Source organism: Anopheles merus, chromosome 3R, assembly GCF_017562075.2.
Source record: "Anopheles merus strain MAF chromosome 3R, AmerM5.1, whole genome shotgun sequence".
Taxonomy (NCBI): Eukaryota; Metazoa; Arthropoda; class Insecta; order Diptera; family Culicidae; genus Anopheles; species Anopheles merus.
Window position 1 is genome coordinate 34,687,100 of NC_054084.1, and position 20,287 is coordinate 34,707,386.

A 20,287-nucleotide genomic window follows, 5' to 3' on the forward strand; every position below is an offset into this window, starting at 1 on the left:
CCGAAGCCGGCTCCGCAGCCGTTGGAACGGAGCCGTGAGTGCAGAGCTGTTAGTCCGGAACCGGCTGCGGAGCCATTGGTGCGGAGCCGTTGGAGCGGAGCCGTCGGAGCAGAGCTGGCTCTGGACCCGTTAGTCCGGAGCCGTTAGTGCGCTCCGAAACGCCTATCACTAGATCACAGGACTGTTCTTGGACGGAAAGGAAACTCGACGAGGAATTAAAAAATAAAATTATTTCTTTTTCATTTTACTAAAATATTAATCAAATTACCACGTGCTGTTAGAGACTGGTTTGATGTTAATCTATGGTTAGAAACGTGTCGTTCGATATGATTTTTTTAATGTCCAACCGCTGCATACATTTTCCGTCCAGCATATGCTCACTATCTGGCTACTTCATTCGCTTCTTTATCGGCTCTCCCTTATTGCTTATACACACATGATTTTGCAGCAAACTTAAGTTAATGCCCTGCGATTTTTCAACTCGTACATGTTGGGTCTTATTACGATAACACACGAATGTTTATAGCGGAATCCCTTCTCCACTTTCGATACAAGTCCAGTAGAAAGTACATAATTAAAATTAGATTTACAATAATTCAACCTAAAACATCGTACTATTGAATGATTGCAATCCAGTTGCAATCAGTCGAATTGTAAACAAACCAGTCCAATTGTAAACAAACCATTCCAATTTGTCTGTCAAAATTTTTTCATTCATTTTTTTATTGGAAATCGGCCAAAACAGGCTTTTGTCATAACCTGTATAGAGTCTAATAACCTTGCAAGTAACCAAATACCAACCATGAGATCGTTAACCCTCGTGTGAATGCCTCACTATTGGCAATGCTCTTTTTTACAGCTGATCAGCTGAACACTGGAAACCGAACAGGAGTTATTCACAATAGTGATGAATAAAGTTGACCAAAATCCGGATTCGACTCCGATCCGACTCCAATAATTTCGGAACCGACTTCGAAGGGTAGGTCCGCCTAGAATTATCCGGAGTCGTTCGAAGTCGTCCGGCATCGCCCAGTGTTGTCCGGAGTTGTTCGGAGTCATCCGAAGTCGTTCATAATAGGAGTTTTCTGGAGTCGTCTGGAGTCCTTCGGAATCGTCCTTCGACACAAAGTCCTGTATACGAAGTGCACACTCAAAGGAAAAGAAGAAAACACTTCGAAATGAAATGCCTGATCACAGGCACATTGCACCGGACGGCTCCTTTTGACTCCGACCAACTCCGTTTCCGGTTGACTCCGATCGACTCCGAATGACTCCGACTCCGGCTGACTTCAACTTTAAACAACTCCGGGTGATTCCGGATGAATCCGGATGACTCCGACTCCAAAGAGCAGATCATTAATTCACAATGCAAAATCAACGTATGAACAATTTTTGTTTCAAATTTCTTTTTCCATCGCTGTCATTTCTTTTATCGTTTTGTTATGAAAAGGTGACCGTAAATGTTCCTATAACAAATAAACCTCAACAAAATTCATTCATTTCTCCTTCAAAATCATTTCATGTGATTAGGCAAAACAAAAAAAATCTTGCCATATTTGTATAGACCCAGGTCGTAGGATCACATGCATTTTTCGTTGCCATTAGTTTTGTTCCTTGGGTGAACCTGTTGTAAGCCAACTGTCATCAAGCCATTCAAATTTGAACGAAACTCAACGAATTCTACGAAACAAAAAGTAGTGCCGAATTTTGTTTGACTCTGAACTCTGAATGTGCTGCGCGCGGAGCGCTTAAATTTCTCTTCAAAATTCCCCTCCGAACAGGTATTTAGTAGCTTAAGGAACACTTTATTTTAAATCATCCTTTTATACAGTACAGCGGTAACACACACCAAATTGGAGGAAAAACAGTTCCATATACAACTTTCCACAAGCACAGCAGACTGTTTTGTGAGCTCACGGCTCAGTATAGGGGTGGGCGAAGATGAATCTTATTCGAAACCACTCAGAAACATGCAGAGCTAGCGAGAAGATTAATTAAAATAGCGTTTCCTTCATCCTCCGTCTGTCTCTCTGTGTCGTGTAACATTGCCCACCGAGAAGAAAGTGGAACCACCACCTCTTACCCGGAAAACCATATAGTAAACCAATTCCCTTTTTTGTTATTTCCTTCCACCGGGGCACTTCCTACCCTAATGCTGCATCCCCCATTCCCCCGCCCAAAAAACCGTTTTCTACTAACAAATGCTACTATTCGCCTGCTCCCTTTAGCTTCTCTTCAAAAAATGCTTTAAAACAACTACGCAACTACGCGACTCGACATTTGCACTAAAGCCTTCCGGTTGTTGCAAAAATATGTATATATTTTTATCACCTTCCGGCATTCCTTCCGGGACTATCTGGTCTCTACCATCCAGCTTCAACTACGGAGGCTGCCGCAAAAAAGAGGCTGCAAAACTGTTTTGCAAAATGCGAACCGAAAACCTCGCAACCGCGCTATCTACTAGTACTACAATCATTGGTTTTGCTGAAGGCCGCACAAGTTAGGCTCGAGTGAGTGATTTGATTTAAAAGAGAATACATCGGAATAGCTTTAGTTTGGCTTTCTCTATCTCTACCGCAAATTGGGTTGGGCCGGTTGTTCATTCAAAAACAAAAGCACTATTTGAATTGTTCGTTGTGTAAATGTCGTTTTCTGTATCTATTAATTGACGGAGGCTAACGTTCGCTCAACGTCGACCCATTCCTGCCCGTCCTTGCTCTGTCACATGCGGGCTAAGAATATTGCAAAAAGAGAGAAACTTCTAATCTACCATCTGACTAGTACTACCCTTCTTCCTACTTCAGGAGGCATTCACTCGTATTTCCTTTGGTTTTTATCGTATCACATTCACATATATATGCAATCATTGCCCTTTTTTTCAACGACGACTCCCTCCGGGCTCCGGGAAATGGGCATTTCCGGTGGGAGTCAATGAAACGGATGGATGGTTGTTACACACAAACACACACTCACATACATGACATACACACACACACACACATTCACAGAGATTTAGGTACGAAAACACTGGAACGTGATCATTCATCCTCTGCTCTATTGATCGTTCGATCGTTGATCACCCCATCTTCCAACCCGTTTCCGATGACGGTGGAAGCACCTTTCTCTCTCTCTCTCTCTGTCGCTCTCTCTACACCGCCACACCACAATGGGCTGCAGTGGTGGTGTGTTCCTCGATCCATCAGTCAGTCCATTCCTCGACCGTGTCCTCGTCCTCGAACAGCTCGCTATCGGTCGAATCCGAGTGTCAGCTGTGCCCGGCAATGCGTGCCTGAATGATGGCACCCTTTGGTGGGCGGGGTACGCGAATGGTGGTCGTCTTGGTGGTGGACACGCTCGTGATGAGTGTCGTTTGGCCGCTGCCCGGTCGGTCCAAGCAGAGGCAGCACCAGGTGTCGCAGCGGATGAAGAGAAATAGTCCTGTTTTTTGGGGGTTATTAAAAAAGCTATTATTAAGTTGCTTGTTTTGTCGTCTCAGAATTCCTGAAATCCGTAGAAAAGATGTCTCAGAGAGTCAGTCAAAGCTATGCCTTAATACTGTATCCCTATCAGATGTTCCTTGAACGCCTGGTAAGTCACTGAAGAGCAACAATCTTTTGATTCCCAATCAGCCTAAAGATCATCATTCGTTCTTTTAACCAAAAGCCCTTGTTAACCAACATCGTCGTTTTAGAATTCCTGAAATCCGTTTGAAAGATATCTCAGAGATGCAGTGACAGGTGCAGTGTTCATCAAGATAGAATTCCTTCCAGATGTGAATTCGAAGCGTCGCTATCGCATCTTCAAGCTTAGCTCCTGTGCAATGCAGTCTGTTTGCCACAGAGCCAGGTGGAGCTACTGATCCGGGAGTAAGCTCGAACGGAGGGATAGGATGCTCAGCTGATGCGGCTGTTATCCAAACAGATGATCGCAGTGCATTGAATGGGTGGACAGGTGTTGTCAGTTCAGTTTCTATGACAGCCTGCTGGAGACGTGCTCGCCCGGTGTTTCGGGATGATTGCATAGCGTACTAACATTTGGAGCTTATAGTGGGTCTCTCGTTCACCACGCGGCAGATCTTGGAGTAGATGGCAGAATACTGATACGACACGTACCATCTCTTCATTGACTTCAAAGCTGTATATGATAGCATAGCCAGGTTAAAACTATACGACGCTATGAGCTCTTTTAGAATCCCGGCCAAAGTGATAAGGCTTCTACCCAGATACTGGCATACGCTGATGATACAGACATCATTGGTCTGCGGCTCTCCTATGTAGCAGAAGCGTACCTAGCGATCGAGCAGGCGGCAGAGAACCTCGGATTGTAGATAAACGAGGTAAAGACCAAACTGATGGTGGCAACATCAGCGACCGTACCAACAACAAATCCAAACTTACGTATGCGTGACGTACAGATGGGTGAACGTACTTTTGAAGTCGTCTCAGAATTCACCTATCTCGGGTCAAAGGTCAGCAACGACAATAGCATGGTGGTTGAGTTGCGCACAATGTTGATGGCTGCCAATCGGACATTTTACAGCCGGAAAATGAAGCTGGCACTATATAGCACCTATATAGTACCGGTATGAGTAACGGTACGCCTGCCATACGCCTCTGAGACATAGACACTGTCTTAATCTGACGAAACCCTCTTAGCCGCGTTTGAGAGGAAGATGCTTAGAAGCTTCCTTGGCCCCGTATGTGTGGAAGGACAATGGAGGAACCGTTATAACGATGAGCTATATGAGATTGTACGGCTGGACCTCACTGTCGAGCAGCGTATCAAGCTCGCTAGGCTCCGGTGGGCTGGCCGTGTTGTACGCATGGAAACGGACGACCCAGCCCAATAAAGTCTTTTTAGGCCGTCCACAAGGACAGAGAAGGCGTGGTAGGCCCTAATTGAGGTGGCAGGATGGCTGATGGGAAATACCGGATTGGCAGAAGAAGATGCTAGACCGTGAGAGGTACTCGGACACTCCTGAGACAGGCCAAGACCGCCGGAGCGCCGGATAAGTATGTGAGTAAGTGAGTCACTCCTGAACATATCGTATCTTGAGACAGCATCTTCCGACGAAATACCTGATTGTGCATCCTTGCGACATGCGACGGCGCTGACACTACGAGATGCTGCAACTGTTTCTAGTGCGTCAAATCTCTTGAGAATACTAACCTGCCAGAAACCATAGCAACAACGCTGGCCACGACTGTGCAAAGGAGGCCGAGAACAGGATGAACGATGCGAGCACAGTTAGCACGCAGCTCATCAGGGCCGGCGTTGCCGATGTGGAGCTTGCCTGATCATACCGCGGAAAGAGCAGCAGAATTGTTGCTGGAATGAAAACCACTAAAACAGAAAAATACACCAAGGTAATTACGCATTAAATCAAAAACTGAAAGCCTCTTTACATACCATTAACTCCAGCAATGATCATAATTGTATCCCACAGCATCAACCCGGACGCGGTTATCACACTCCCCAGTACGATCAGCACAATGAAGATGATCGCCAGGTACCAGCTGTTAGCGGTCGGCAACCGCAACGTGTCCCCATCGGACGTGTACCCCGCCGTCGAAACGGTCACCTTCTGCCGGTACTCATCCACAATGGCATCAATGTCCGTAGAGCTGTCCTCACTGTCCATGTTTTCCGGCTTGGCCAGTGCAATACACTCAATGTCGGAGATCTGATCGGACAGCACCGTTGACTCCACCGTCCCGGGTGGACTGTGTGGTGGTCCCTTCGGTGAGGATGGTTCACCCAGTAGCAACCACTCCCGTTCGTGCTCCTCCCGACTGCCACCGTTCAGCGTGTGTGACATACCAGCCCGACTGCCGGGCAGGACGTGATGTGCCAGGGCGGCTTTCGTTGAGGAGCAAAAGTTGGACGACTTAAAGCACCACAGACTGGAGCGACGACTATGTGCAGCACGCAGCCCGTTGGTGGTGTTTGCCTGGCCGGAAGTGGAGGAAGATCGATTGCCCGTGTTCAACCGACTGTAGCCAAGGCTGGACTCGTCTGCAAACGAAAAAACAGGTGAGTTACAAAAGGAAAATCACATCCAAAAGCTTACTTACTTTGCTGCGCGAGATAGTGCGGACGAAACGGTAGATAAAGAAAGTGAAACGATCGAAGCAGCGTCGCCAGCACACTGCTTGCGGCCAGTATGTAGGTGAGATTTTCCAGCGGACAGGCAAAGGCAAGCATCGCGCACAGACTACCCCCAGTAAAGATGGTTAGGGTCGGGCTGCCACTGTCCCGGTTTTCGTAACCGATCTGTTTCGCCAGAATGCGCCAATCGGACGTGGTTAGCTGGACGATTTCGGTGTACATCTCGGGAAACAGCTCCAGTAGGGCACCGGAACAGGTGAGCACGAGCAGACAGGCAACGGCCGGTATGAGCTTGTGAAAGTCCTTCAGCTCCAGGATGGACAGTATCGGGACGGCTTCATAATCGTGGCTAGAGCTGCAGAGAGTTGGAGGTTTACGGTTAATTGAAAACAGACGGGGCCGAACCCCCTCTCCCTTTTCGAATGTCTTAATTGGTTGTCGTCATCAAATTTATCGCCCTATTGGCAGTGTTTGTGGGGCAAGTGATGAGGTAGTATCGTGCACACTAACCTGAATTTTATCAGCATCGTTAAGCACGCGCCGACTAGCTCGGTCGATAGTAAAACTAGCAGGATAACGACCAATCCCAGGAGACGTTTGATGTAATTACCGTTTAGTAAATCGTTCGAGTAAGTGAACGTTGACAGTGCCGTCCCGGAAAGGAGCTGCAAGAAACGAGCAACGACCAAAGGCAGCGAAAACTTCATTAGCCAGCTTGTTTTTTGCTCACCCTCGCCCTCCGTTACAACACGATAAGATAGCACACAAAGCGGGGTGGAGGGAGAAAGAGCGAGGTAAAAAACGACTTTGCCGTCGTCGGTCGTGTGCGGCCGGTACTTTCGCTCGCACTAGAAGAAGCATCGTCCCAGTTCACGCGTAATCTCACTTACCCCGACGACTCCTTGCGGCAGTATTGGCTCGGTACGGAACAGGGCCGGATTGCCGCGCAGCCCCGTAATGATGACAATCAGTGTGCCGACGAGCAGCACGCCCGCCATCATCAGCAGCCCAAAGATTCGGGTGTTTTCCAGCCCGAGCATAAACATGCCGGTTACGATAAAGATGACCACCACGCCGATTACGTCCGGCCAGGGTTCGTTGGCGGGTGAGTTACGTCCTTTTGGGGCGAGAGGAGAGGGGAAAAACAAAACAGACGAGCTTAAATTAACATCTCCATCCGATGTTTCATTGGAAAATGAAATGAAGCGACGAGGATCCCTGGGGTTAATTAAACATTCACACGCGCGTGCTCTGTGCTCTCTGCTCGGTATGCGAAGGCACAAGCGAGGTATGAAATTATGTGACAGGCACAATTATGTGGCATAGGATTGCGGCGAGGTGGTGAGATACAATAATAATGTATTCAGTTTAAAATTACAAGGCCATTGATTCGTGCGTGTTCGTGTGAGAAAGAAGCGGAAACAAGGGAATCGTAACTTTTATTGTGCAAAAGCAAAGGTTTGTTGTTTCAATTGCATACTTTTGGGCGTTTTTAATAGTGGTTTATTTACCGAGTTGTTAAATTCGCCTAAAAGTATGCAATGCACAACGCAGACTGGGTATCACGTAGCACTTTTTCTGTTAGCTTCCAGGAAATTAATTGTCACATTGCTTTCAAAAGCCTAAAACCCCACCTTTTCTGCTTTTGTGGTGGAAATTCCCAGTAAAAAGGCAAAATATTCCCTTCCCTCTTACATAGAGAGCGCGGGGTGGAAACTGGAAAATCACTCACAGAATTAATTGCCCGAAATCACTTTGAATGTGGCTCATGCTCATGCTTCAACGCTTCTGTACCTTTTGCACACTTTGCCGTGCTCGGTTGCGTATGGCGTTGCGTTTAGTGATTAACCACCGCCACCGGTGTAATCCTCTCGGGATGGTCGGAGACCGGAACCGTTTAAAAAAAGCCTTTGCTCTGACTGTTGCTTCCCATGCTGTCACGTTGCCATGGTGAAGGTGGAAAGGCAGATACCAAACTCACAAAGCAACAAACAAGCTTTGTGTGTGTGTGGAAGGAAAAACATCACCCAAAGCGGGTTTGTTTTGCTACGCAGATTGCATACAGTTCCCCAGTGGCTTCAGTCCGATGCGCCCTACGGTATGCAATACGCCCGAACAAAATAACGCGTTTTGGTGTTTTGTAAACGCTGTTTTTGTGTTTTTTTTTTTCTATTTTTCGGTCGCCGAAGTGGGCGAAGCATCTTTCTGAGAGAACATTTTTGAAGTTTCACCTATTTATATCCCCCCAAACCGTCATGGTTAAATTTTGTTGAAAGGAAAATGAAATTTTCTTCTCTCCCAGCACGTCCTTTCGGCTTGGGTGGGATAGACTTGGCGGTGCGTCGGCACTGCTTACGTAAATTTCATTATAACGCAATCATTGTTAAACCAGCATTAAACCGTTTACCGTCGCTCGTCAACAGTCTTTCGCCGTCTCTCTCTCTCTTTGATGAACGATGAGTGCGCCTCCAGTATGCGTCACAGTTGGCTGTGGCTGTTGGAAGCAATTTGTCACGGACAAGATCCTGGTCCAGCGCTGCCTCGTCCATGGATCCCACCTCCACTCGAGAGCAATTTCTCACTTCGGAGAATATGAGCCTGTCGCGGACGACACCTAAGGATCCACACACATAAGGACCCATACACACACACACACACACACTTACCTAAAATATACATCCTCGCCAGCCCGCCGGTCATGGCGTCGAGGCAGGAGCTGAGCGTACGCACCAGCACGGCACAGGCCGAAAACAGGGCCAATATGTCCATCCACTTCGCCAGAAACAGGCAGAAGAAGTCGACCCGGTGCGTGGTGCGAATGTACGAGATCTGTAGCGATTTGATGCCCGATTTGCACGTGCCTGGAACAAAGAAGAGGAAGTTGTATGTGAGGTGTGAGAAATGCGAGCCCCTCTCGAATCGAACCCCGAGTCGTATGATTTGCTGACAGGTCGGTGTGGTCGCGTGTGTTGCGTGTCGTGTGGTTACTTACCGGCCAGGGCGGCGTACAGGGCGGCGAGCGCCATCCCTATCATCAGCCCCGGACCGCCCGCCTCATTGTACGCGATCAAGTGTGTCAGGATGAGCGTGCCCACCATCCACCGGCTGCCGGTTCCGCTGACGACGCACTCGAACAGATTCGCCATCGGGAAATCGCTGCCAACTGACGCCACGCGAGGGAGAACGAGAAACGAGAAACGTGGGATAAAATATGTTTTAAAGCATTCTTCCCGCATCCCCAACAACATTCCACATTTTGAACAGGGAGACAGATGAAGGAAGGGGAGGCGGCACGCTTTAAGGACGTTAAGTAATGTTATGCATGAACGTGAAACGGTCGTCCCGGGCACGAAGACGAACCGGTCGCCGGGACGGATCGGTTTACACTTTAGGTACACACGTTCACAAAGGCAAAGAGGCACGCGAATCGTTAGCGTACAGCAGAGCGGATGTTTTGCATTATGGCAAGGTTGTTTGATGTAAACCAAGGTCCCAGGGTGGAACGAGACGTGGCAGACGAAAAGAACAACAGCACTCGTATCGAATGTCAGGTGATATTGCGCAAGGTATTGGAGCGATTGGTTGGCTGGTTTGTTGGCTGAGTGTCTTAGCGAAACGAAATAATGAATACGAAATGCAAAGTTGAAGGACCGAAGGGCGAAAGGATCGAGTGACTTTGCCCACATCCCGTTGGTGTACTTGTTGATAGATTTTGGGAAGCACAGTGATATATCTCTCTACTCGAAAATGGCCCAATTTGGGAGTTTATTTTTTCAACTCGGCGCCTGAAGTTATGCAAGGTAATTTTCTTTTATTTTTTTTATTTTTTTGTTGTAACTTTTAGCTTCACAAACTCGTTAATGATTATTGTGATTATTGTGAATTGTTTCAATTAATATGTAAACTAAAAAAAGACATCCCTCTGCCAATTACTCTTCTTATCATTAAATGTTTTAAAACAATTACACAACCCTCTGTCGGGATAAATTGAAAGAGCGAAAAATTGAACCTCTGGACTTCAACATTAAATTAAGCATAGCTAAGGGACAGCAACATACGAGCGGCTCCTTCGTCCGGAATAGTTCTAACAAACAAGCCCCACTTAAAACACTTGTTTCGCCTTAATGTATGCAACTCGCAGAGCAAAAGCATCAACGTTGTGTTTTCTGTACCACAGATTGGCCATATGTTACATTCTTAACAGCTTGTTAAGAGCAATTATTAACATAGATACCATGTTGGATATCTATGGACCCTTGTGAGAAGCATACGACGAACTAGTTCCACTGAGTTGAGCAGCGGGAGTTAGTGCGAGAGTAAAGTATGACTAAATGGATGTCAAAACAAGTTATACAAATGGGGAGTTTGGAACAATTATTTAACATCTTTTCTCCTGGCTCTAAACACTCTGAACTTTAGTATCATTATAACTTTGCAGCAAATTTTCGAAGAGAAAATGCTACTAGACGATCGTCCTTCCTGAAGTGTCGTTTTGTGATGGTATTAACGATAAGCTAGAGAGCGAGAGAGTAGCAATATAGTATCCAGTCAGTGGCGGTATTATTGGCTTAAGCATTGCAACGGAGCAACACTAACTCGTTGGCACGGTAGACTTGGTCCGGGGCTTGAGGATTCCATAACATACGGCGTGGATTAAACCTTTGGATTTCGATCGTACGTTAGATGCGATACGTTCTAGGAATCCTTTTAACTTTAAGCAAATGTTATTGATGTAGCCGTTACTGCAATGGAAGGAAAGCAAATCCCAAGAACTTGCTCTACGGTGAAGCATTTTGTTTGAGCTAGACACGCCAACATTTATAGCGATACACGCTCGAATATAAATTCAATTGGCAAAGGTCTCGTTTCCCTCGCCCTTCTAAAATAGCAAACTCGCCTCGAATAATGAGAAGCAAAATCGATCGACTACTGTGCCCCTTCAGAACGGTACAAAACAAATCCTGGCTATAGCACAGGTTGTTTTTATTTCACGCAAAAAACATAAGAATCGAGCAACATCAGGGGCTCGTAATTCTTGCCCGCTGCACGGTTCCACCCGAAAAGAGTCTGTCCGTTCCACTCGTAGCTAATGAGCTCAGGCACGAAATCCAGACCCCCAGGTCGCATGCGAAAATACTTTGTCCTTCGGTGAAAAGAAAACTCGTTTCCGAAAACATTCATCACACCGGTCCGGCGGCTATTTAGACCGTATTTGAGCAAAGCGTACATTCCGCAAGACACGGAACCGCCAGAGCTTTACTTTCGGTAAAGCACTCGACTCTCGATTTTTACCGATCGTCAGGCTCGTCAGCTACATTGACAACATAATTAGCCAAGGTTCCTGCGCTGACAGGCCTACGACTGCCAGTTCTGTGCCGGTGAGATCGATTTCCAAACAACAAGTGAAAGGTGTGTTGCTGTACACCACAGGTTGGGCTGCACAATTCGGCAACAGTTTGGCCACCGCGTGCCTTGATGGCAGCCACCGACAGGCAATGTAATGTACTCTGTAATGTAGCGACAACCGCACGGGTAGCATGGTAGCAGGACGAAACGAAGACAAATGATCCTGCTTTGTGTTGGAGTTTTGGTGGAGCTGGTTGAGGTCGAGATCCGTAACAAGTCGCTTTTGCAAGTGACGATTGATTTCTTATTTGTTGCTTCCCGGGCCGGGGAAAGGAACAGTAACGTCCTTTGTGTTAGAATACAGCTACAGAGAGAAAAAAAAAAACCTATTTTATCGGGATTCTTCAGTACACAATGTTTCTGTCCTACTGGCGGGGGATATATCATACCGGTTTGTCATGAATTTTGCTTTGCCATTTTTGTTTATGATTGCCCCACCCTCGGAGCGGTACAGTTGGGTGTGGTGTGGCAATGGTAGACACGAGCTGACCAAGCTGTTAAAGCCATAAAAAGCATGTTTTAAGCTCAGTGGTGCATACCTTTAGGCGTTTTGATTTGTGATTTATGAGCCGGAATTCTTTTTTGGTAGTAGGACCTTCGGGGATCTGAATAAATCAATCGAAATGCGTATTTAGCTATTTACAAACATAGAATGGGACGGCAAAGGTAAATCTTAATCTTTTTTTGTGGTCTTTTTGAGAGCCTGAAGGGATGCAATGTAACGTTCATTTTTTGTAAATTTTTTTTTTCAAAATAAATTAAATTGATAGCAAATGTTACAAAGCGTAAAAGCGCTCAAAGTATCATCTTTTAAGTATTAATAATTACCAAGGCACCAAATAGAATAGAAACACGACAACATGAATATCATCTCCGCATACAAAACACAATTCAGAGTATTAAGAGAAAAATCCTATTGACAAAACGCCGTAAGTCATGCAATCTGCATGATGAAACTGCTTTCACGTGCGCTCTTGGTGGCAATTTGTAGCTGTTCCTTTCTTATGAAAGCATTTCATTCCGAGAATTAATGACTCTACATTTTTACACGAAGACTCGATCTTCAATTCAAAGCTCTCGTCTCGGTTGCGCTGAGCGTACAAAGCGCCTGTGGGTATGCAACGAATTTATGAAAACACAAAGGCAGCACTTTGGACGGCATAAGTGTAGTATACTTTTAGGCGTTCGTTAGTGTGCTGTTGCAAAAACGTTTAAAAAACGTTCCAAAACAAGTGCTGCGACGAAAATTGAAATAATAAACATATTTAAACATAACCTCACGTAGAAAAACGGCCAACAGATAATGCTTCCTACTGCGTCCCCGACATCACGTAACATCCCCCCCACCGCCTTGCAGGAAAGCTTTTTGAACCCAAATAGCAACTATCGCAACACTCGCGCGCAGACACACACAAACAAAACAGGGAACCAAAAAGCAACAACATTGCCACCCTGCCCTCCATTGTTCGCCCTACCACCTTCCTCCAGGGGTCTTGGTCACATACGCCGAAAATCGATCGATAAAGATTATACGAGTAGTTTTCCGTGCCCTCGGGCATAGAGAGAGCTTAGCCAATTCGTACTAGTTTGCGGGAGGGAAGTTGTTCCCTCTTTCCGATTGTTACTTACTTGCTTAATTGCGTCGTCTAGTGGGGTTGGAAAGATTGCAGTGGAATGAACGACGAACTGCTTTGGAGTTGTAAACAATAGAAAAAGATACGCCAAAAAAGCGCTCACTCACTTACGATCCAATCAATTGACGCCGCACACTATTGATCGACTTTGACTATTGGCTTATCAAACACACACACCGTCACCGCCACCGCCATTAATCTCTAGTGCAAATGGAACGATATCGAATCGAAGCCACCGCCACACAGAAACACACTAGCCCCCCGATACGGTCGATTGTTTCCTGCTGCGCCCAACGAAGGCATGGAAAAATTACACTTCCACTGTGAAATGACCGGTTTACGGTAACGAGCAAGAGAGCGACACACAACCTCACACACTGCGATGACGACAGCCTGACGATGCTCGGGTTCAGGACGACGTACGGTAAAAATCACGTACCAATCTCGCCCGATTGATGGGGTTTTGTCGTTGTTTTTGTTTCTCACTGGCCCACCCTCCCCCTCCGGGTGTGTCCGGGTGGCCTAATTGTCGTTCGAACACGTTCGACGTGTCTCCCGCTCCGAAGTGGAAAAAGCGATCAAACACTTCTTGAGGACATATCGGGGACACGCTGAAAGGCGCTGAACCAATCAATAGTCCGTGCAACGGTAGGCCAGCAGCCCCGAGCTATGACTTTGCATTGTTTGCCCTTCCTCTCACGGGGGGAAGTCAGTCGACCAGTATCAGTAGCAATCCCGTGGCCCGTGTACCAGTTCCGGTTAGCGGAATTAGTTCTTTACCCCCAGGTGGGGGGAGAGAAATCGTTTTTTCGTTCTTGGCTAACCACCTCCCAAACACTGCACAAACACACACACACACACACACACACATACACAAACACCGCCGTGGCTGGGAAACGGACGGAGAAAAACTCCCGCACGAATTGGTCCCCGTGCTGGACGCGCGATGACCACGTTACGCGCTCGCTCGTTCCGAACTAAAGACCGACCAGGAGAGATACCGTGTGGATCACACGGTGTAGCCTACCTTCGGGCGTTTGTTATGAATCGGACGACACGACACGACGACCGGAAAGAAACACACAGCGGCACGTCGTTTCGCTCGGACGCGACTGCGCACAATGGTGAAGGTTTGTGTTTGAACAAGAGGGAGAGAAAAAAAACCGGAAACGAACTGGACGGCTTGCCGCCAGTCCTGTCTGCCTAGTAGTTGACCAAATTTTGTGCCTGCCGGATCGGTTGCTGACGACCGGTCCGGTCACAGGACAGCACAGGCATTGCCAACCCGATTTGTCCCCGAACAACGAGCAACGCAATTAATTAAATAATGTACCGCGTGTGCGCTTTGTTTTTTTGGTGGGGTGAAGGGCTGGACCGTCTGCTGATTTTTGGGTTGAACCTGGTGGTTACCGTGTTGGGTGGTATGTATTGCAGGTGGCGTGCATTTAGGCGGTTTGGCGGACGGGTTTTGACGATGCACGCCTGTGCAACCTCTTGCTATGCGCTGGTTGCCTAATAAAATGAATAAATTTTTGAAACACGTTGTCCATGAGAAAGGTGATAAGATAATGGGAAACAACTTTTTTTTCTTTTATAACGCCCCGTGTTACTGGTGTGATTCTGAGCAAAATGGTTGTTTGGGGGTTCTGTGCGCTCTGAGCGCCTTACGGTATGCAATGTGATGTTTGACTGAAGATGGTTTGAATTTTTGGTTTCATTATTTACTCCCTTATTGATTACAAAGTTGGGTTAGAGATATTAAAATAAGCTTATTTAATTATTCTGTTGGATTGTATAATTCATGAAAAATTTTGTACTATAATCGCGAAAGCACTAACGGTCACTTTCAAACAAACCAGTACGAACCTTGTTTGTAGGTTTCAATCATTTCAATCCGGCTTGAGCAACTGTCATCCCGGTCGACTTTCAACCCCTCTCGCTCTCACAATGTTTACAAACAGTGTGCCGCTCTCAAATCACCGCTGTGTCTTTGCACGTGCTTCCCAAGTATTGCTCCGAAATGTTTAAATTTTCGTTTCAAGTAGAGCCGGAAGACGAATCACCATCAACCACATCGAAGGGTAAGGCAATATAAACAAAAAAAATAGTTTAAGTGTTTTTACGCCATTCTTTCCATCATTTTAGATGAGGAAAGAAAACCAGAATCCAGCACAGAGGAGAGCAAAACAACTGTAAACGGAGACAGTGATGTGTACCCTTGCGAGGAGCTTGATTTTGAGCTTGCCTTACAATCCAACAAAACTGCCGTCAATCCAGATGTAACGAGTACCTTTACACCGGGAGCGGAGCTAGCGATCGATTACCTTAACCATCTTGCCCTGCTGGATGAAACCTTCACAGACGATATCGTGACGGCCGAGACGGACCACTCGGACCTAATACCGAACCGGTACGAGGGTGGCCTAAAGGTGTGGGAATGTACGTACGATTTGGGAGAATTTTTAGCCACATGCGAGGAAAGGAGAGCCGAGTTTGACGGGAAGAAGGTGCTGGATCTTGGCTGTGGTGCAGGCCTGCTCGGTATCGAGGCACTGCTGCTGGGGGCCAGCTGTGTACACTTTCAGGATTACGTACGTTATCGAAAGAAGTCTTTTGAAAGTCACATTTTTAACTATTTTCTTTGGTTTTAGAACAAGGATGTACTGACGAAGCTAACGATGGTCAACTACGACCTTAACTGTCGCTCGTCAACGGAAAGTGACGAGGCGAGGGAGCAGAAGAGTACACCCGTGGAAGTGAAATTCTTTTCCGGCGATTGGGGCAGCTTTACGGAAAAGCACAACGAAACGTACGATCTCATACTTACCTCGGAGACGATCTACTCCACGCAGAACTACGCCAAACTGCTGCAACTGTTCGATCGGAAGCTGGAGCCTGGTGGCGTTGTGTATCCTTTTCTCAAAAGTTCCACGTTTTTGCACGACGATTTTCTTTCATTTCTTTCAGTGTTCTAAGACATTTTCCTTCATTCACGCCTTCACTACTCAGATATTTAGCAGCAAAGACGTACTATTTCGGTGTCGGCGGCGGTGTCCGTCTGTTTGAGCAAGCGATCGACACGGACGGTCGCTTCCGGCACGAGGTCGTGTGGAAGTGTGAGTCCGGTGTGAAGCGCGAGATTGTTCGAATCACCCGAAAGCTGTAGCAGTAGTCGCTTCCGATGACTGTTGACAACGAGGAAAGAAGAATACGAAACACAGAAATTGTTTTTGAAAGATATATTTAAAATATATACTCTACTAATGTCCGTAAGTTTAAGTTGTAGTTTTGTTTTGTTTAGAAGTAGTGTGTGTATTTGTGTATATTCTTTCCCTATTCTCTTTGCTTTAATTTCCGCCGTTTTCCCACCCATCCATATCGGTATATACGTTCTTGCTTTGCGCCCTCTTAAAAAGGTCTTTTTTTTAATAATAATAAGATAGCATCTCTTTCTCTCTCTCTCTCTAACAAGGTTCTATTTTCATTTAGCTCTCTTTCCCTCTCTTTCTCTGTTGGTACTTTTCTTTTGTTAAAGGGGGTGTTTTTAATCCTTCTTTTTCTCTTGGGTATAACTGTTATAATTCATTCAAAAACACAAACAAATCTTTACCATAAACACGCATCTTCGCAGCCGTCTCAATTAATGTCTCTATAATGCAAACGCATTCATCCTTCACTCTAGCCTTGTGTGAGTGTGTATGTGTGTGCCACCCATCTCCTTTACATCCTGCACCAATTCATCTTCTCTACTAGTGGTTTGAGTGTAATATTTCTGTATTTTGGGATATTATTTTCATCTGCGAGAGGGTTGTTTCCACATTTACACATCGATTGAAAAGCCTTTAAAGCCTGTAACATAGCCTTACAGAGAGTGTGTGTGTATTCTTTTTTTTTTGTTATTTTTCTTGCTTCTCTACAACGTGCAATTATAATCCCATTTACTAAATCTGCGATCTGTGTTGTTTGCTAAAATACTTTTTTGGGATTGGATTGGGTTTTGGATCGACCACTATTACCATTTCCACAATTTCCTAAAACACTGAGAATAAGCGCCCCACCGCCCAACACGTGGTGAAGCGTGGTGAGGGCCTTCTGCTGCTGCCTTCCTTCATCCCACCATCACCAACAACAAGCGTCAACAGAAAGCGACAAATACTGTTTACAATGCAGGTAGGTACTTTTTGCTCTGATGTGTAAAGGATAGTAGGTGTAATAATGATGGCCGGGGGCCAGCTTTGACACAGCTCTGGCTATTTGGCTATTCCACTAAGCGAGCAAAACACATGCACAATGACACCGAATGACACACAACACTTACAATGAACATTCTTACGCAGCCGAGCCGAGGCGCCTTCGAAGGCGTTGCGCAAAAGATTGATGTGCGTAAGCAAGAGATGAGCGAAAGAGAGACTTTGATGCTGCTGCGCGTAAACGGAAGAAAAGGGTTTTTTTTACAACAGTTCCGCCATTTGAGATGGTCACAAGAGATAGAGTAAGGGAGCTTGCTTGCTTGTTTGTTTTTCGTTATGCTTGGTATCTTTTGGGAATGTTGTTAACTTTGGTATCGATTTAACATTATACTCGGATGAGGGAGGGGGGGGGGGTCTCTCGCGTCTATTTTCTGGGGGCATTTTGAAAAAAAGGGAAAAGATAGTTTCGGGAAGGGGCGGGGGGAGGGATTGGTGTGTTCAGTGGTGGTAGTGATAAAACAATTAAAAGCTAAACCCTTATCTCTACTACATTCTGCACACTGCATCTTCTACTATTTCACCCTAGATGGGTTCTTACACAGTTCCTTTCCTTTCTCATTGCACTCATTGCACTCAAAACACGAACTGTGTGGGGGGGAGAAGAAAAGGGAAAATACGTAGAGGACGTAGAAAAACAGTCCATCCCAATTTTCACAATACGCGTATATACGCAAAAAAAACGGGATTGTGGATAAATACGTTTTTAGAAAAGGCAGTTGAGGTTTGATTTGTTTGCTGCTTTCTATCCTCGTTCTCTCTCTCCTTCTTCCATCAGTTTTATCTACACCATACCATACGGAAAAAAAATACTATAATTGTGTAATTGTGTTCGCTCTTAAGGACGAGCACAGACACACATGAAGAAGGGAGGCATAAAGTTTGTAAAAGTCGAAAAATCTCTTATCCCATACGGTAAAAAGCTTACCTAAATGTAGCTTTTCTTATTATACTCTCTTGTAATGTATCGTCGCTTAATATACTCTAAACTTAATCAAAAAGACAAAATGGGATCCAAAGACACGTTGCGTGTGTGTGTGTGTGTGTGTGTTGGTGGTGGCTGGCAGGCCGGCGGGCGGAGAGCTTTGTAAGGGCACAAAATTCAAATCCCCTCAAAACCGCCTCCGGCGTTTAAGTAGCCCTGTTTGAAGTAAGTAGTAGTTGAAACTGGGAAAGCACTTGCCATACCGCTTGCTATCGATCATCCTGCATTAGTCTAGGCGTATTATGTGCAGTGCCCCTTCTTGCGCCTGCAGTGCATAGCTTAAAACCCATCGAGAACCCGCTTTTAGGAGAACCTGCTGCTTTTCACCACCATTTTCTGCTTTTCAACCCCCGGGGGAGAGGAGTGCGTGATGGTGGTGCTTGCCTCTAGTCTACACATACATACACACATATGCTATCACTACTTCACTAGTACTGCACTACCGCTACTACTACTGAACCGCTCAGTATAACAGTTTGTTGATACTGTTATACTGAGCTCTTTCGGTGTCACTCTAGAGCAGCGAACAGATTTTCTCTGTGTGTGTGTGTGTTTTTTTTTATTTTATATGCCATTAAGGTCGCATTATTGCACATAGAAACGTTAGTGTTTTGTCTGTGATCCCCTACACTCACACACACACACGCACACACATAGAGTTCTGGTTTTGTTCTTTATGTGTCCCATCGCACATAATCCTAAAACACCCTATACACTACACAACACTACACCACTACATTCATTAGGTTTTGTTTTTTTTATATATTATCTTCTTCTTTGATTATTTGGTTTCTCTTTAGCAGCTCTCAAACTTCCCTTCCCCAGCCCTCCCCTTCTCCTTCTCCTTCTAAAAGGGGAAAACTCTTCCCTCGCTTCAATGCTGCTGCTTCGCTGCGTTACTCTCTAAATGGTAATTGACACTTACACCACACGCAGTTTAAATGTCTTGTAGACCGTTTTTCTTTTTGTTTGCTTCTAAGTAGGAAAAAAGCGGAACACACACAGACTAAAACATTATGTGCTTGGGAGAGTGTGCTTCACTTCGTACGTTCAAGGACAGAATGCTTTAGGCGTATCGATAGTGCATTACATATATACAAGATACAGTCTTAGTACAAGACCATCCTCCACACCGTAAAGGTGTGAGTGAGAAAAACAGATCTCTCTATCAACTGCTATCCATACTGCTGCTGTCCTTTCTATCTAATTCTAACATAGTAAATACTTTTCATTCATCTTCCTTCCATTACTAACCATTCATTGGTTTCTTTGCTCCTTCCCTTTTGGGGATGGGGGGGGGGATGGATAACAAAACTAACGACTTGCTAGACATCGCCACTGTCGTTCCATGCTAAAGCGAAGTAAACTGAAATAAATAGAGTGATGTTTGCAACGAAAGGTACCAGGGAACTGCTCGCTTACATGCTTGTATTTTGGGATTTTTCAAACTCCTCCTCCAACATTCAATTCCTCCTTAACTTTCAGTTTTCACGCGCACACACACACACACATTTTCTATACACGGGTCAACGTGTAGTCGCGATCACCTGTACCTGTACACAAAGGATACGTTTGGGGTAGTTTTTTTTGTTTTTAACACGAAAGGGAAAAATAACGAACAGAAAACAAGGGAAGTGGTGTACTGTACACAAAAGCATAGGCGTTACAAAAACAAACAACTCGTCCAGAAGAAGATCCTGCTTCCTGTGGCATGTCGATGTGTCTATGTGTGTCTGTTTTTTTTTATGTGGAGCCTTTAGATCGGATCGGCCACGGCAGTCGGTAGGCACTCCTTGAGCAGGTCGCGCAACCGAAGGATCTCTTTGCCGGCGGCGGCCAGGTCACCCTGTAGCGATAGTTCACGTTCACGTAGACGCTTGATGTCACGTTGGCAGGTCTAAAAAAAA

The 20,287-nt window shown here is 45.7% G+C and overlaps 3 protein-coding genes across 20 annotated transcripts in view; 1 reads left to right on the forward strand and 2 right to left on the reverse strand.

Moving 5' to 3' along the window:
* Window positions 1-1,784: 1,784 nt before the first annotated feature.
* LOC121596588 (probable cationic amino acid transporter) lies at window positions 1,785-16,050 on the reverse strand. Of its 2 annotated transcripts, none has more exons than XM_041921668.1 (9): window positions 15,976-16,050; window positions 9,101-9,271; window positions 8,775-8,969; window positions 6,999-7,225; window positions 6,619-6,773; window positions 6,075-6,463; window positions 5,410-6,015; window positions 5,170-5,343; window positions 1,785-3,438 (listed from the first exon to the last, which is right to left on the reverse strand). In XM_041921668.1, exons 2-9 carry the CDS (start codon window positions 9,252-9,254, stop codon window positions 3,266-3,268), a joined length of 2,073 nt encoding a protein of 690 aa, XP_041777602.1. In that variant the 5' UTR covers window positions 9,255-9,271; window positions 15,976-16,050; the 3' UTR covers window positions 1,785-3,265. The 2 variants fall into 2 exon arrangements, with proteins under 2 accessions (XP_041777602.1, XP_041777601.1); XM_041921667.1 differs by lacking the exon at window positions 15,976-16,050 and adding an exon at window positions 13,144-14,134.
* LOC121596591 (histidine protein methyltransferase 1 homolog) lies at window positions 15,098-16,509 on the forward strand. Its single transcript, XM_041921672.1, has 4 exons — window positions 15,098-15,229; window positions 15,294-15,739; window positions 15,800-16,056; window positions 16,158-16,509. The coding sequence occupies exons 1-4, from the start codon at window positions 15,169-15,171 to the stop codon at window positions 16,312-16,314; spliced, it is 921 nt and encodes a 306-aa protein (XP_041777606.1). The 5' UTR covers window positions 15,098-15,168; the 3' UTR covers window positions 16,315-16,509.
* The window catches only part of LOC121596586 (rap1 GTPase-activating protein 1), a 160,225-nt gene continuing 156,310 nt past the window's right edge, over window positions 16,373-20,287 (reverse strand). For all 17 annotated transcript variants that reach the window (XM_041921653.1, XM_041921652.1, XM_041921651.1 and 14 more), the window contains one exon: window positions 16,373-20,277. In XM_041921653.1, the coding sequence (XP_041777587.1) occupies window positions 20,137-20,277 (141 nt within the window). In that variant the 3' untranslated portion in view covers window positions 16,373-20,136. The remainder of the gene's footprint in view (window positions 20,278-20,287) is intronic.

Coding starts and splice junctions, on each gene's coding strand:
- LOC121596591 (XM_041921672.1), top strand. CDS start 15,169: ATGTTTAAATTTTCGTTTCAAGTAGAGCCGGAAGACGAATCACCATCA. Junction 15,740..15,799: donor GTGTACACTTTCAGGATTAC/GTACGTTATCGA, acceptor CTTTGGTTTTAG/AACAAGGATGTACTGACGAA. Junction 16,057..16,157: donor CTGGAGCCTGGTGGCGTTGT/GTATCCTTTTCT, acceptor TTCACTACTCAG/ATATTTAGCAGCAAAGACGT.
- LOC121596588 (XM_041921668.1), bottom strand. CDS start 9,254: ATGGCGAATCTGTTCGAGTGCGTCGTCAGCGGAACCGGCAGCCGGTGG. Junction 6,464..6,618: donor ACGATGCTGATAAAATTCAG/GTTAGTGTGCAC, acceptor AACTCTCTGCAG/CTCTAGCCACGATTATGAAG. Junction 6,016..6,074: donor GCACTATCTCGCGCAGCAAA/GTAAGTAAGCTT, acceptor TTTCGTTTGCAG/ACGAGTCCAGCCTTGGCTAC.